At 33.8% G+C, this 11,623-nt stretch overlaps 1 protein-coding gene across 3 annotated transcripts; it reads right to left on the bottom strand.

The window, feature by feature from the left end:
- Positions 1-594: 594 nt before the first annotated feature.
- On the bottom strand, positions 595-10,426 carry LOC107827888 (S-adenosylmethionine carrier 1, chloroplastic/mitochondrial). Of its 3 annotated transcripts, none has more exons than XM_016655107.2 (13): positions 10,267-10,426; positions 8,754-8,861; positions 6,913-6,999; positions 6,513-6,585; positions 5,526-5,616; positions 5,079-5,132; positions 4,910-5,005; positions 4,613-4,702; positions 2,682-2,733; positions 1,829-1,890; positions 1,657-1,737; positions 1,062-1,127; positions 595-982 (listed from the first exon to the last, which is right to left on the bottom strand). In XM_016655107.2, the coding sequence occupies exons 1-13, from the start codon at positions 10,295-10,297 to the stop codon at positions 923-925; spliced, it is 951 nt and encodes a 316-aa protein (XP_016510593.1). In that variant the 5' UTR covers positions 10,298-10,426; the 3' UTR covers positions 595-922. The 3 variants fall into 3 exon arrangements, with proteins under 3 accessions (XP_016510593.1, XP_016510594.1, XP_075087207.1); XM_016655108.2 differs by lacking the exon at positions 10,267-10,426 and adding an exon at positions 10,100-10,207; XM_075231106.1 differs by having other exon boundaries at positions 595-1,127.
- Positions 10,427-11,623: the final 1,197 nt, after the last annotated feature.

Below are 11,623 nucleotides of genomic sequence, written 5' to 3'. Positions count from 1 at the left end.
GTTAGGCTATCATTGTAATAAGTCAGTCAGGCTATTAGTTACATATATAAAACACTGTATGGATATTTTTGATGTAAGAGAGATTCATTTTATCCTCTCCATCTGTTTCTCGAAGCTTCTCAGTGAGAATGCTTTTCTTCATCCATTAGAGCTCGATCTGAGCTTATCACCATTGTCGATCTTCCGCATTTTATCACCCTTGACAAAGGGTTCCATTAAACGACAAATTTAAAATATCCAGTACCAACAATTACTCGTGATGCATATTTCTACCAACGTAACCTAATTCTTTTTGGAGTCCGGAGTTTGTGTTTGTCTGACCCCTTTGCTCAAGTGGGTTACTAGTTTTACTGATTTTAGGGGTCGACCAAGATGGTGCCAAATTAGGCTCCGAATTTGCGTTGTGGATGTTCTCAAACTTCTAAATTTGGAGGAACGAGAATTTTGCACACAAAGTATTGGGTGAATGAAAGTTTATACATTTCATTCTCGATATTTTAAACATCTGTATCAAGATATTTCTGGAATAAAAGGAGTTTTTTAGTATCGACAACACTAAGTAAAAATATTTCGCAGATAAAACGCTAGCGGCCATGAGAAACCAATTGTTTCACTGCTCCCATCTATAACGCGGGAAGAATTTAAAATGAATAGATTTATGAAATCTCATCAAATACAAATTCCCCGATAAATGACAAAATGAATGGAAGAATACACCAGAGGAAAAATACAAAGAATATTGAAAAAGGTCTGATAATAAAAATGTGGAAGAAAACGAAAAAGGAAAAGGCAAACTGCAAAATGACCCAAATCTTCCTGCATTACACTAATCCCGTGGGCCGTGGCTCACTATGTTGCGTCTGTCTACAATTTCATAATGTCATACCCCTTTTATCTTCAATAGGGTTCAGCCAACCATAATTCACAGACAAATGAAGAAATGTTGCAAGAGAACTATTTCCGGTCTTGTAGCAACAATTACCTTCCACAAATAGATAGAACAATTTCAAAGGATTCAAATCTTAATCAACACGGTCTTTAGCAGCAACTAGTTGCTTTACCTTTTCAAGAACACCAAAAAATATGGATCCTCCAATACCTATCCAAAGTACTCTTGCCCCTATTCCCTGTAATATACAATGGACAAGAATTAGCTTAATACTAATTAGCTTTTGATTGGTTGATCATCACAGCTATGTAAGTTAATTATCAACATTATTTATATAGATTATCATTTCCCGTGAGAATTCCAGGATAATTCTGTTGCCACATAAAATCAATTCCTGTGAGAAGTCCAACTGAACCACATTTCAACAATAAAGTCATAGTGCTTTTTACATAAAATTGTCAAGGAGATTTAAGGTACAAAGGAATTGGTATTGTTTTGGAACTTCTTTCCCACCCCCGAGATGAAAGATGTCAAGTATCATGTCACTGCTCATAAAAAGAAGAGGGAATGACTGAAGATGATGCTTCTATCAGATACAGCTAACACGGAGGCTATTCTGAAAATTTGTAGCTCAATTAGTATAAGAAAGTTTATGCCAATCCATCATCTGCACTCTTTTCTTTGCGGAAGGACAAGATGAAAATAGACATTATAGCCACTCTGTTCAGAATCAAACATACAGAAAACACAGGATGCAAAGTGCTGACCTTAAAAAGAGTGGAGGCTCCTTCTTCTTTTACAATACTGCTAACACAATGCAAAATGCCTTCATACTGCTTTGTTGAACCCTGCACGTAATGTAAATAAACAAAAGCAGGTGTTATGTTTTCAATAATGAATAAGAGAAGTGTAGTTAGAGAGATGTGAAAGGTGCCAAACCTGAATCATCAATCTGGTTTTTATCACATCAAGGGGAATAGTTATGGCTCCCGTTATTGCACCTGCAATTGACATAATACTCAAATGTAACAGATCCCCGAATATAAATTATTGCCATGATATTAATGCATAAAGGGTTTTACAATCAGAAGTAAATTGACGAAGGCTCCTTATATAGTATTGGCCTCTTGGGCAATCCTCACCTCATGAGCTAGCTATTGCGGTAGAATTAGGGCTTAAAGCTTATTTTTTTTAACATGGCAGAGTCAAACTCATCCCTATCTTGGTTCACCCAACGTTGGGCCCCCATTTTAATGCCCAGCTCCGGCCTACCGTAGTTGAGAATATGGGTTGTCGTCTCCTTATATGATCTTGCGCAATCCTTACACTGAGCTAGTGATTCAAGCGGACGGAAGAATAGGATAAAACATGGCACAGATAGTCTTCAACTTATAGAGCACATAGATTGTCTCATACCAAAAAATAAAAAAGGAAATCATGCAGGTCAAGCATATTGCTTTCAATAATGGCCAAAAAAGTAAGAGTTCGCTAAAATAACGTTTCTCTAGAATTCATGTCTCAACTAACACAGTTTTTTTTTTCTAATATATTTAAGCATCTCTCACATAGATTAATCCATAGGATTTTCCATAGACTACAAGGAAAAGGCTCTTGTGATCCTAATATGTGCCATGTTCATGTTTGGACATATATGGACTATTTCACTCTTTTAAAAATTACAGTGAATATACATGGATTGGTTCTTGATAAAAATTTCTGCATATCACAGGGTCAAGCTCAATAACTAAGATGATATCAGCAAAATTGGAAGTAATATAAGACATGTTGTTACCTGCAAAGGCACCAATCATTGCATTCTCAGGATCTTTAAGGTCCCTTTTTGCCTGCATTAAAACAAAATCATTTCTCTTCTCCGAGGAAAGAATATAAAAAATTACTTTGTAATTTTCTGGACAGAAGAAGTGTTTATATATAATCCCTGGGACAAAAAATTAATGTAATCTCTCTCGTAGTGAAAAGCAGAATTAAAATGAGCAGTTCTAGTTCAATGCGTACAGAAAAATATAGGGCAAAGGTCCAAATGTGCCCTTGTACTATATGAAATTGAGCACATTTGCCCTTCGTTAATACTTTAGCTCAAATATGTCCTTACCGTCACATAGTTGGTCCATATATGCCCTTAGAGTTACACAGTTGGGCCATATATGCCCTTTTCGAAACGGAATTCACCCAAACTAATTAGCTCTTTCGTTAATTGTATTAAAGTGTATTACAAACACTATTTCCTTTTTATTAGTACTTTTTTTTCTTTATCTTTATCTTTTCTTTCTCTTCTTCTCTTTTTTTTCCTTTTTCTTTCTCCCTTATCCGTTTCCTCCATTACTGATGTCTTCTCCATTTTCGTCACCAATTTTACTTGATAAAACTCATGAATTCCAATAACTAAGAAAATTCTGCCATAAGAAAATCAAGTTCCAATTTCACTGGTCCTCTAAATAAATGAAATTAAATTGTTCCAAAAATTATGGTTTAAACTTTAAAATAATAAAAGCATCTCAACCTTTAACAATACTCAAAAGACCAAAATATTTAAATTGTTTCCAGAAAGATAATTTAATGATTAAAAGCCTAGAGTTCAAGTTGTAGTGTTATAAATTTGAGTTGTTAGTCTTTTTTTCAGCTGGACATTTTCTATTTTTTTTATTAACTATGTAAATTAGAGGTGTACATGGAACGAGTTGGTTCAAATTTTTATCAAAATCAAACCAAACCAATTATATCGGTTTGGATTGTTCGGTTTTGTTGGATTTTCGGGTTTTTTGTTACATAAATATTATTTCAATCTTACTTTGTTAAAATTTTTATAACTAAATATATGTTCAGTAAAAATTAAAAAATTGACAAACATATGATCTATAAAAATATTCTTAAGGGATAATTTTCTTAGTAATTGGAATTCATGAGTTTTGTCAAGTGAAATTGGTGATGAAAATGGAGAAACATCAGTAATGGAGGAAATCGGATAAGGGAGATAGAAAAAGGAAAAAAAAAAAAAGAGAAGAAAAGAAAGAAAAGAGAAAGGTAAAGAAAAAAAAGTACTAATAAAAAGGAAATAGTGTTTGTAATACACTTTAATACAATTAACGAAAGAGCTAATTAATTTGGGTGAATTCCGTTTCGAAAAGGGCATATATGGGCCAACTGTGTAACTCTAAGGGCATATATGGACCAACTATGTGACGGTAAGGGCATATTTGAGCTAAAGTATTAATGAATGGCAAATGTGCTCAATTTCATATACTATAAGGGCATATTTGGACCTTTTCCGGAAAAATATATAAATGGATGAAATCTTCATGGTGTGCTACTCCACTGGTGCTTCAAATTTAGACAGTTAATGGGATCTATACACAAATAGCCAGCCGGATTCACTGTTTAATTTTTCTAGCCGATTTATATAAAGTATACACTGATTATATACGGTTATACAAATGTTATACATCCGTCGGCTATTTTTAGTTTAAGCGGTTGGGTGGGCGGCTATTTAGGTTAATTCTTCTCACTCAATTGCACCATAGAAAGAAAGACCGAAAAGTTCCATTGTAATTGCCAGCTCCTAGTGGTCCTTGTGTTCAAAGATAGATGGTGAATTTTGTTACTACAGACCTTTGACAGCATAACCATGATTTGAATTTGTCATGCATGATAGAACCAGTAACTTTTATTTTGATTGAAATTGATGAAATGTAAGCATCAACTTACAGCTAACTTATATCCCATCCGCAGTTGCTCGTATAAACAAAACTGGATTGCATCAAAAGGTAAGTCTCGCAGTAGAAAAGAGCCATAACCCTGCACTCAAGCAAGAACACAATGGAGCGTTCAAAAGGTTGGACAAAGAAACCCATCATTCAACTAGTGAATTTCTCTATCAAATTTCGCATATTTTTCCTTTTTCTTTTTCTAAATATTGTCTGAAATGTCCAGATTGTAAATAAACAGGAGTGTTTTAAATGGATATCAGTTTCTGATAAATTCACCAAAAAGACACCTACTTACAGCATAAAGGCCTCTAAACCCTTCCTTAGCAACAATTAGTCGGACTGCATCAGGGGCAGAAGCAAATTGGCCAGTCTGCATCCTTTGCTTAACTACCTGTAAGTTATCATATCTTAAATCTCTGAAGCAACATCAAAACCTAGGATGTGTGAATTAAGGTTTCAATTACCTCAGTGGGTACACGGACAATAGAAGAAACAGCTCCGCCTATAGCACCTGCAGTCTAAATGAAGTGTAAATAAGCTTTTCGTAATTCAATATATTTGAATTATGGAACATTTTATTGCTGTCCGTTCTCCTAATTTATTCACTGAAACTGCATAGTTGATTCGAAATACAGCAATGGACAGTTTAAACTTATCATCCCAAAATTATCATCTAAATCCATGTACATGTGTTAATTGCAAACCTACTTCCAGAAATAAGAATAGTGAGTGTCAAGGAGTTCCATTCCATCTTCAGGATTGTATTTTAACCCAGGATTTAATAGTCCAGTAGTAGATAATAATTCGCATTCCACAGATTTCCTGGGCCCACATCACTGAGAATTTAACATAAAGTAGGACTAAATAAGAAGAAGGTTTGCCTAACAGTTTATCAGTCTCAAAATACTTACCAAATGAGCTAAGGCACTAAGATTTTCAGGGAAGCTCTCCAGCAATTTTCTCTTGGTAGGTTCATATACACCAACAAATATTGCCGATGCTCTGAAAAGAAGATTATTTGAGTGACCAATCTACTTTGGTGAACAAAAGTAATGACTTAATGTATTCCAAAGAAGACAGTTCAAGATTTCCAAAAGAGTACAACATTTGAAAGCTGTAAGTTGATTTTAGAAACCCATGATATATAGAAGATTAATTACACAAACAAAGATCTAGCTACCATTCTATTGAAAGATACAAGTGCAGCACAGTAATTTTTCAGGTTCTTCTTTCACAAAAATATTAGAAGGTTTTCTATAACCTAATAGGTAAATTTTTATCATCATTAACCTGATGGTCAACATACAGCTTACTTTATTCGTTGCCCTATATCACTGAAAATAAATCAAACAATTAGAATAACATGAGTCCTTTCACATTTTCTTCCGCTAAATTGTAGATAACAATGGTTAAACAGCAGAATTTGATTAAAAGTGGATAACATAGCAGAGACATAGTCATCTGTTTTGAAAAAAACAATTAGTCTCTTTCTCTCGTGCTTATTTGTTTATTTCGGGGGGGGGGGGGGGGTTCTGTAGAAGACAACTAGTTTGGCTTCAGCAGGCAGCTGGCACTAAACTCAGTTAGTTTCCAGCCCTTATATAGCTTTCTGTCAAGTGCACATCCAAATTACTCGTCATTATCCAAATTACTATTTCAAGCAATTGCATACTATTTAGTGATGCTGAAGCTGAATGCATAACCTGTCAGCAAGCAAATTTCAGCTTCACAGGTCAAGGCCTTGGTCAGTTCAATTAAGTCTTAAGACAAAATACGATTTTGAACAAATAATCTGTAGACCTCAGTGTAATTTTATAATGCAAAATGTGCATTGAAGATAAAGTTCATCCATGTATTCAGATTCATAAAGTGAAGTATTCAAAATCCAGACTACTTACGGTAATACACCAGCAAGATTTCCAGCCAATCCTGAATAAAGACCTTTCAAAATGATTTGTCCCCCACCACGAACTGCCTAACATTAAACCATGAACTGGTCAAATCAATTATACTATAAGAGCTGATGAGCTACACTGATCTGAAGGTCAGCAGATCCTTGGAGAAATAAAAATAAACTTGAAGAAATTGACACTCCTGTATGACAGTTTGATGGATGATAAATAAAAGGTTGCTAAGCTGTTAAAATTTTCGTTAAAAGCTAACCTTATCAAAAACTACTCAGAATATCACAAGTGAAAAACATCCAGATAAATAGTCAGTATGTGCTAAAGGAGAAAGTAGCAGGATGGAAGAAGAGAAATTACAGATGATATTCATAAAATGTTAAACAGTCTAAACCTGCTTGTAGTCGAGTTTTAATTGTATCAATAGGATACAGAACAGCTTCTACAACAACACCAGCAGCAGCTCCAGCTATAGCTCCCTCTACAAGAAGATTTAACAATAAAAAGAGAGAACATGCACATTTTTTTGAATTTATCATTTAATGTACACAATATCTAAATCAACACAGGAGAAGACTTCGGAAACACAAAGCTGTATAACTATCAACTGCACTACTTAGAAGGTATAACGTCAACCAAGTTCATCTACAATCCAAAAGTGCACTTAAAGGTTCCATTCAGCAATAACATGTCAGTCTAGCACAATCATTACTGAGACAAAGCACCCAAAAATATTTACAAGATATTGCTGATTAGTACATTTGTACTATACATCTAACATTATAGGAAAGAGTATTTTCAGTATATATTTTGAGCATTTGTTCAAGCCAAGAATGGAGATCAGTTCTTGTAAACTTCAATAATTATTAATAGTCGCATCCCTTTGAATTGGTAACCCCACGTGACTCTATATAACATATTGATGACAATTTATTATTGGGTTTCAACACCATTAATTACAATGGTGTTAGAAGACACATTTTGTATTTCAGTACTGAACATAGAAAATAGAGACTTAACGTTGTCCATAATTTACAAAGAGACCAGACTAACAAAGTCATATCAGAGAGAAGGTAAGTGCTAATTCTCAGTAGGTGGAAATAGTTTTAGGCTTTTAATATAATTGTAAGGGAAAAGAGAATGATGCAATTTCAGTTTAAATGGATATAGTAGGGATGTTTATAGAACACACATGAAGGTCTAACAAAAGTATGTACCGGATGGTTAATTCCCAGCTTACTGATGATAAATATGTGTATGGTTCTACTTTCACCTATTTAAGTTAATTTGAGTTTCTTGATCCAATAGAATGGGGTAACTCCGCATGAGAGCACTCATGAAAGATTCTTACTACCGTTCTAAATTTGATATTTTTCGTTTCAGATTTCAGAAAATTCTTTATAGTTTATTCAAGTGATGCCTTTTTACTCACAAAGTAACTGGAGTCAATCTTTAGATGTTGAAATCTTATACATGGAGGATATTAGTTCTGGCAAGCAATAGCTCAAATTAGCGAGAGCCTTAAGAAGTTCTATTTCCAGCCAAATCGGAAAAATGGTGCAACAGAATTAGATGAGAAGCATAAATTTATCATCATTTTCCCTAAGTACATGTGGAAATAAGATGACAAAGAAGACACAAAGATACCAGATATATAATCTTCCTACTTTGAGATGAATTTAGTCTTCTTAAATAGGATTTCTTTTCATCCTTTATTTTCTTAGTCCTTTCAAAAAACATTCCAACATATTCTGGTCAATAAATAAAGGACACAAGTTAGCTTCCCAACACAATGTGCTCTGCACGTGTTTGTATGATGCCTTTGTGCATGTCGGTGACCTAGTGCAGATACTGCAGACATTGTAAGTATGACAAATTCTGTCTCACTTGAAAATTCATAATTTTGTATCTATTCTTGCTATCATTGTGGTTACCTGAAAGCCATTTGAAGTTCTTACAAGAAAGTGAAACTGATTGCAAATGCAAGGAGACTAAATGATGTTAATTTGCTCTGAGGATAGCAAAATATTACCCTTGAATCTGATATTTCCATTTATATATATTTCAGGATCATATTAAAAGGTTCAGTCACTCATTTATAAAGTTAAAAGGCTTGATCTCACCAGTAAAACTCCAGAAATTATAGTGGTAACATCTTGCACAGGCTATCAATCCAAGAATTTTTGTGGTAACATCTTGCACAGGGTATCAATCCAAAGAATTTAGAGAACTCACCATATAGTGTACGTAAGAGATCAAGTGGAGTCTGTTGTTTGCTGATTGATGCAACAGGTTTTTTTGGCATGTTGTGCAAGTTGAGTGCTCTCGAATTCAGTCTATCTCCTGCAAGAAGTATTTTCTTATCATCAAAAGTGGCAAAAGGGAACATCAATTATCTGATTTATCTAAGTGTTTGTACAGGTCTAAAGAATCATTTCAAAACCTGTGCAAGGTATAAGGAAAGTTAAATACACAAGCAACATAGTCAAGTGAAAAAGGAAAGTACACATGCAAACCTAAAGGCACTTTCCAATGCTTTGAAATATATATATTTTTGATAACCGAGAAATTCCCCACAACCGTGGCGCACGGTTACTAACTCGGTGAATAATGGGCGCGCCCCTCTGCCCTTCTCCACTTAAATATCAGGCTTTTGTCTGCGACAAGGTTCAAACTTAAATATTTCATATCACGTGCTTTGAAATATGTTTTTTTTTTTTTTCCTGTCTTTGTTTTCTACCTCCTAGCAAGGTACATGGCACAAGCATAGATATACAGGTAATCAATGGAGTTCTTTTTATTTGTGAACTTTGTAATAATATACAGGTACATGGCACAAGCATAGATAGAAGGATATCATTTATATCGGTCATCAATGGAGTTCTTTTTCCTTCTTGTATGCACCTCAGTATACCCCTATATTTCTTTCTTTAAATTTGGAAACACAAATTTAGAACAGCAAACAGGACTTCGTGCTACGGTGATGATTCTACAATCAACTTTAATCGTTCTGCAGATACTTTGTGAAATTTCCCTAATGGTGCTGCCTCTAAGTTGTGAAACAGCGTCAACTCTAAATAACTAATACATTACAACAAAAAACATCAAAATGAAACAGAAAATGTTTGCTCACCCCGAATATTATTCAAAAAATGAGATTCACAACTTTGATCAGTGGCGGACCCAAGATTTTGTACAAGCGGGTTCAATCTTTAGAAGTACATAACTTTAGTCGTAAAATAGTAGTTGTCAAGTGGGTTCAAATAAAATATTTATACAAAATTTACGCAGCTTTAATCATAATTTATACATATACACAGTATTAGTTTTTGATAAAGCGGGTTCAACTGAACCCGCTTGCCACCACGTGCGTCCGCCACTGACTTTGATAGGGTTAATATAAAATCTTCATCACACTGAACCGAATTAGAACCATGTCATTTAACCTTTCGAGTAGGTGATGAAAATTTTCCTAAAGTATATGTTTAATCATTGCACATACTGTAAAACTGTCAATTTAACTCTAATTACAAACATGATTTACATGATATTCGAATTGAGAAGCTCACTGTTACCCAAACCTGGTCACTTTTTTTGGCCCAACGGGAGTTTAAATTCATTTTTCAACACTTGAAACGGAATTGATGGAACACAAAAAGATAATGTGAGATGCTTTAATTAAGCAAGCAGATATAAGGTTCGTCTTAATCCTTAAGTCAAGCCTAAATTAACATATAGAGGAAATTACCCGGCAATTCCGTCCTCGAGTTGATAGCCATTCTGTACCCCTGAAGAATAAATATCAGTTAAATGAGTCTGAAGTTCACTCTTATGAATTATGAACACCTATAGTGCTTGTAGTTGCAAGAATTTTGAGGGGTTTAGAGAGGGAAAATGACCAAAAACTATTGGGCCTGTTTGGCCCTAAAAAAAGTTTTTGGAAACTTTAAATTTGTTGAATTTCAAATTTTAAAAAATTCCCAAAAATTATTTTTTAAACTTTTCACTCCAAATCACCTACAAAAATTCAAAAATAGCTCCAAATTATATTCATATCCAAACACAATTCTAATTTTTAAATACCATTTTTACTTGATTTTTTTTTCTTTTTTCGAAATTTCACAATTTTTATGTCCAAACACCCACTATATTTCTTTTCCCAAGTTTTCCTCTTTGTTACATCACTTTATTTAACTACAAGCTAGAAGATTTAACCTAAATAATCGTCTATCCAGCCGCTTAAACTAAAAATAGTCAACAAACGTATATATATGTGTAATTCATGTATGATATATATAAAATTATATTTAATCAGTATATAATTTATATATATCGACTAGGAAAAGTAAACAATTAATATGGCCGGCTATATGTGTAAAAATCCTTTAACTTTAACGCCCAACTTTGAGATAAGTCCTACATTTTCTTTCTATTAACATTTAAGTCCCAGTTGTGTCAATATTCTTTTCAAAACTTGAATAAGGTTGGACGTGGTACTTTGAACTTATTTGAGTTTTTGACCAATATTGTCCGTTATCTTTGAGGGTAGGTCTATTTGGTCCCTCAAATATAACCCTGAGCATATTTAATCCCTTAAGTATGTTAAGTGGAGCACCTTTAGTATCAGAGACACAATATGTTCGAAAACTAACGGTGTTACCCAACTCTAATTCATGAAGCAAATCTTCTGCTCTGAAGCAAAATATTCCTCCCCCCCCCCCTTATTGAATAACACAAATTATCACTTTAATTTCTCATTTTTAGATAATGTCTTCTAAAATTTTGACCTTGAAAATATCCCCTTATGTGCCAGTTTTCAATGAGAAAATGACATTGTATAGCCGCTGTAAAAATAATAGCCGAAAAAATATAAAAAAAATTGTATATTTTTTTTGTATATATATACATTTAAAATTTTCGGTTGATTTTTCCAAAAAGAAAAGTCCAAAATTCCTGAAGCACCAGAAGCATAATTAATTCCAATATGTGTGGCATTTGACTCCACATTAGGTGCTAAATACGGCGGAGGAAATGAGTTTGCTCCAAGAGCTTGACCTGTAAAAAAAAAAATATTATCACTTTTAGCCCGTGCTAGAAATTATTTA

The sequence above is a fragment of the Nicotiana tabacum genome, chromosome 15 (assembly GCF_000715075.1).
Source record: "Nicotiana tabacum cultivar K326 chromosome 15, ASM71507v2, whole genome shotgun sequence".
Lineage (NCBI taxonomy): Eukaryota > Viridiplantae > Streptophyta > Magnoliopsida > Solanales > Solanaceae > Nicotiana > Nicotiana tabacum.
The sequence above is the reverse complement of the archived record's forward strand: the minus strand, read 5'-3'. Positions and strand labels throughout refer to the sequence as shown.

What these genes read in the sequence shown, in the direction of transcription:
- LOC107827888 (XM_016655107.2), bottom strand. Translation starts at nt 10,297, where the DNA reads ATGGCTATCAACTCGAGGACGGAATTGCCGG. An exon ending in CTCGAGGACGGAATTGCCGG is followed by an intron (nt 8,862 to 10,266) that starts GTAATTTCCTCT and finishes TACTTCTTGCAG; the next exon opens with GAGATAGACTGAATTCGAGA. An exon ending in TTAGTGCCTTAGCTCATTTG is followed by an intron (nt 5,133 to 5,525) that starts GTAAGTATTTTG and finishes CACTTCATTTAG; the next exon opens with ACTGCAGGTGCTATAGGCGG.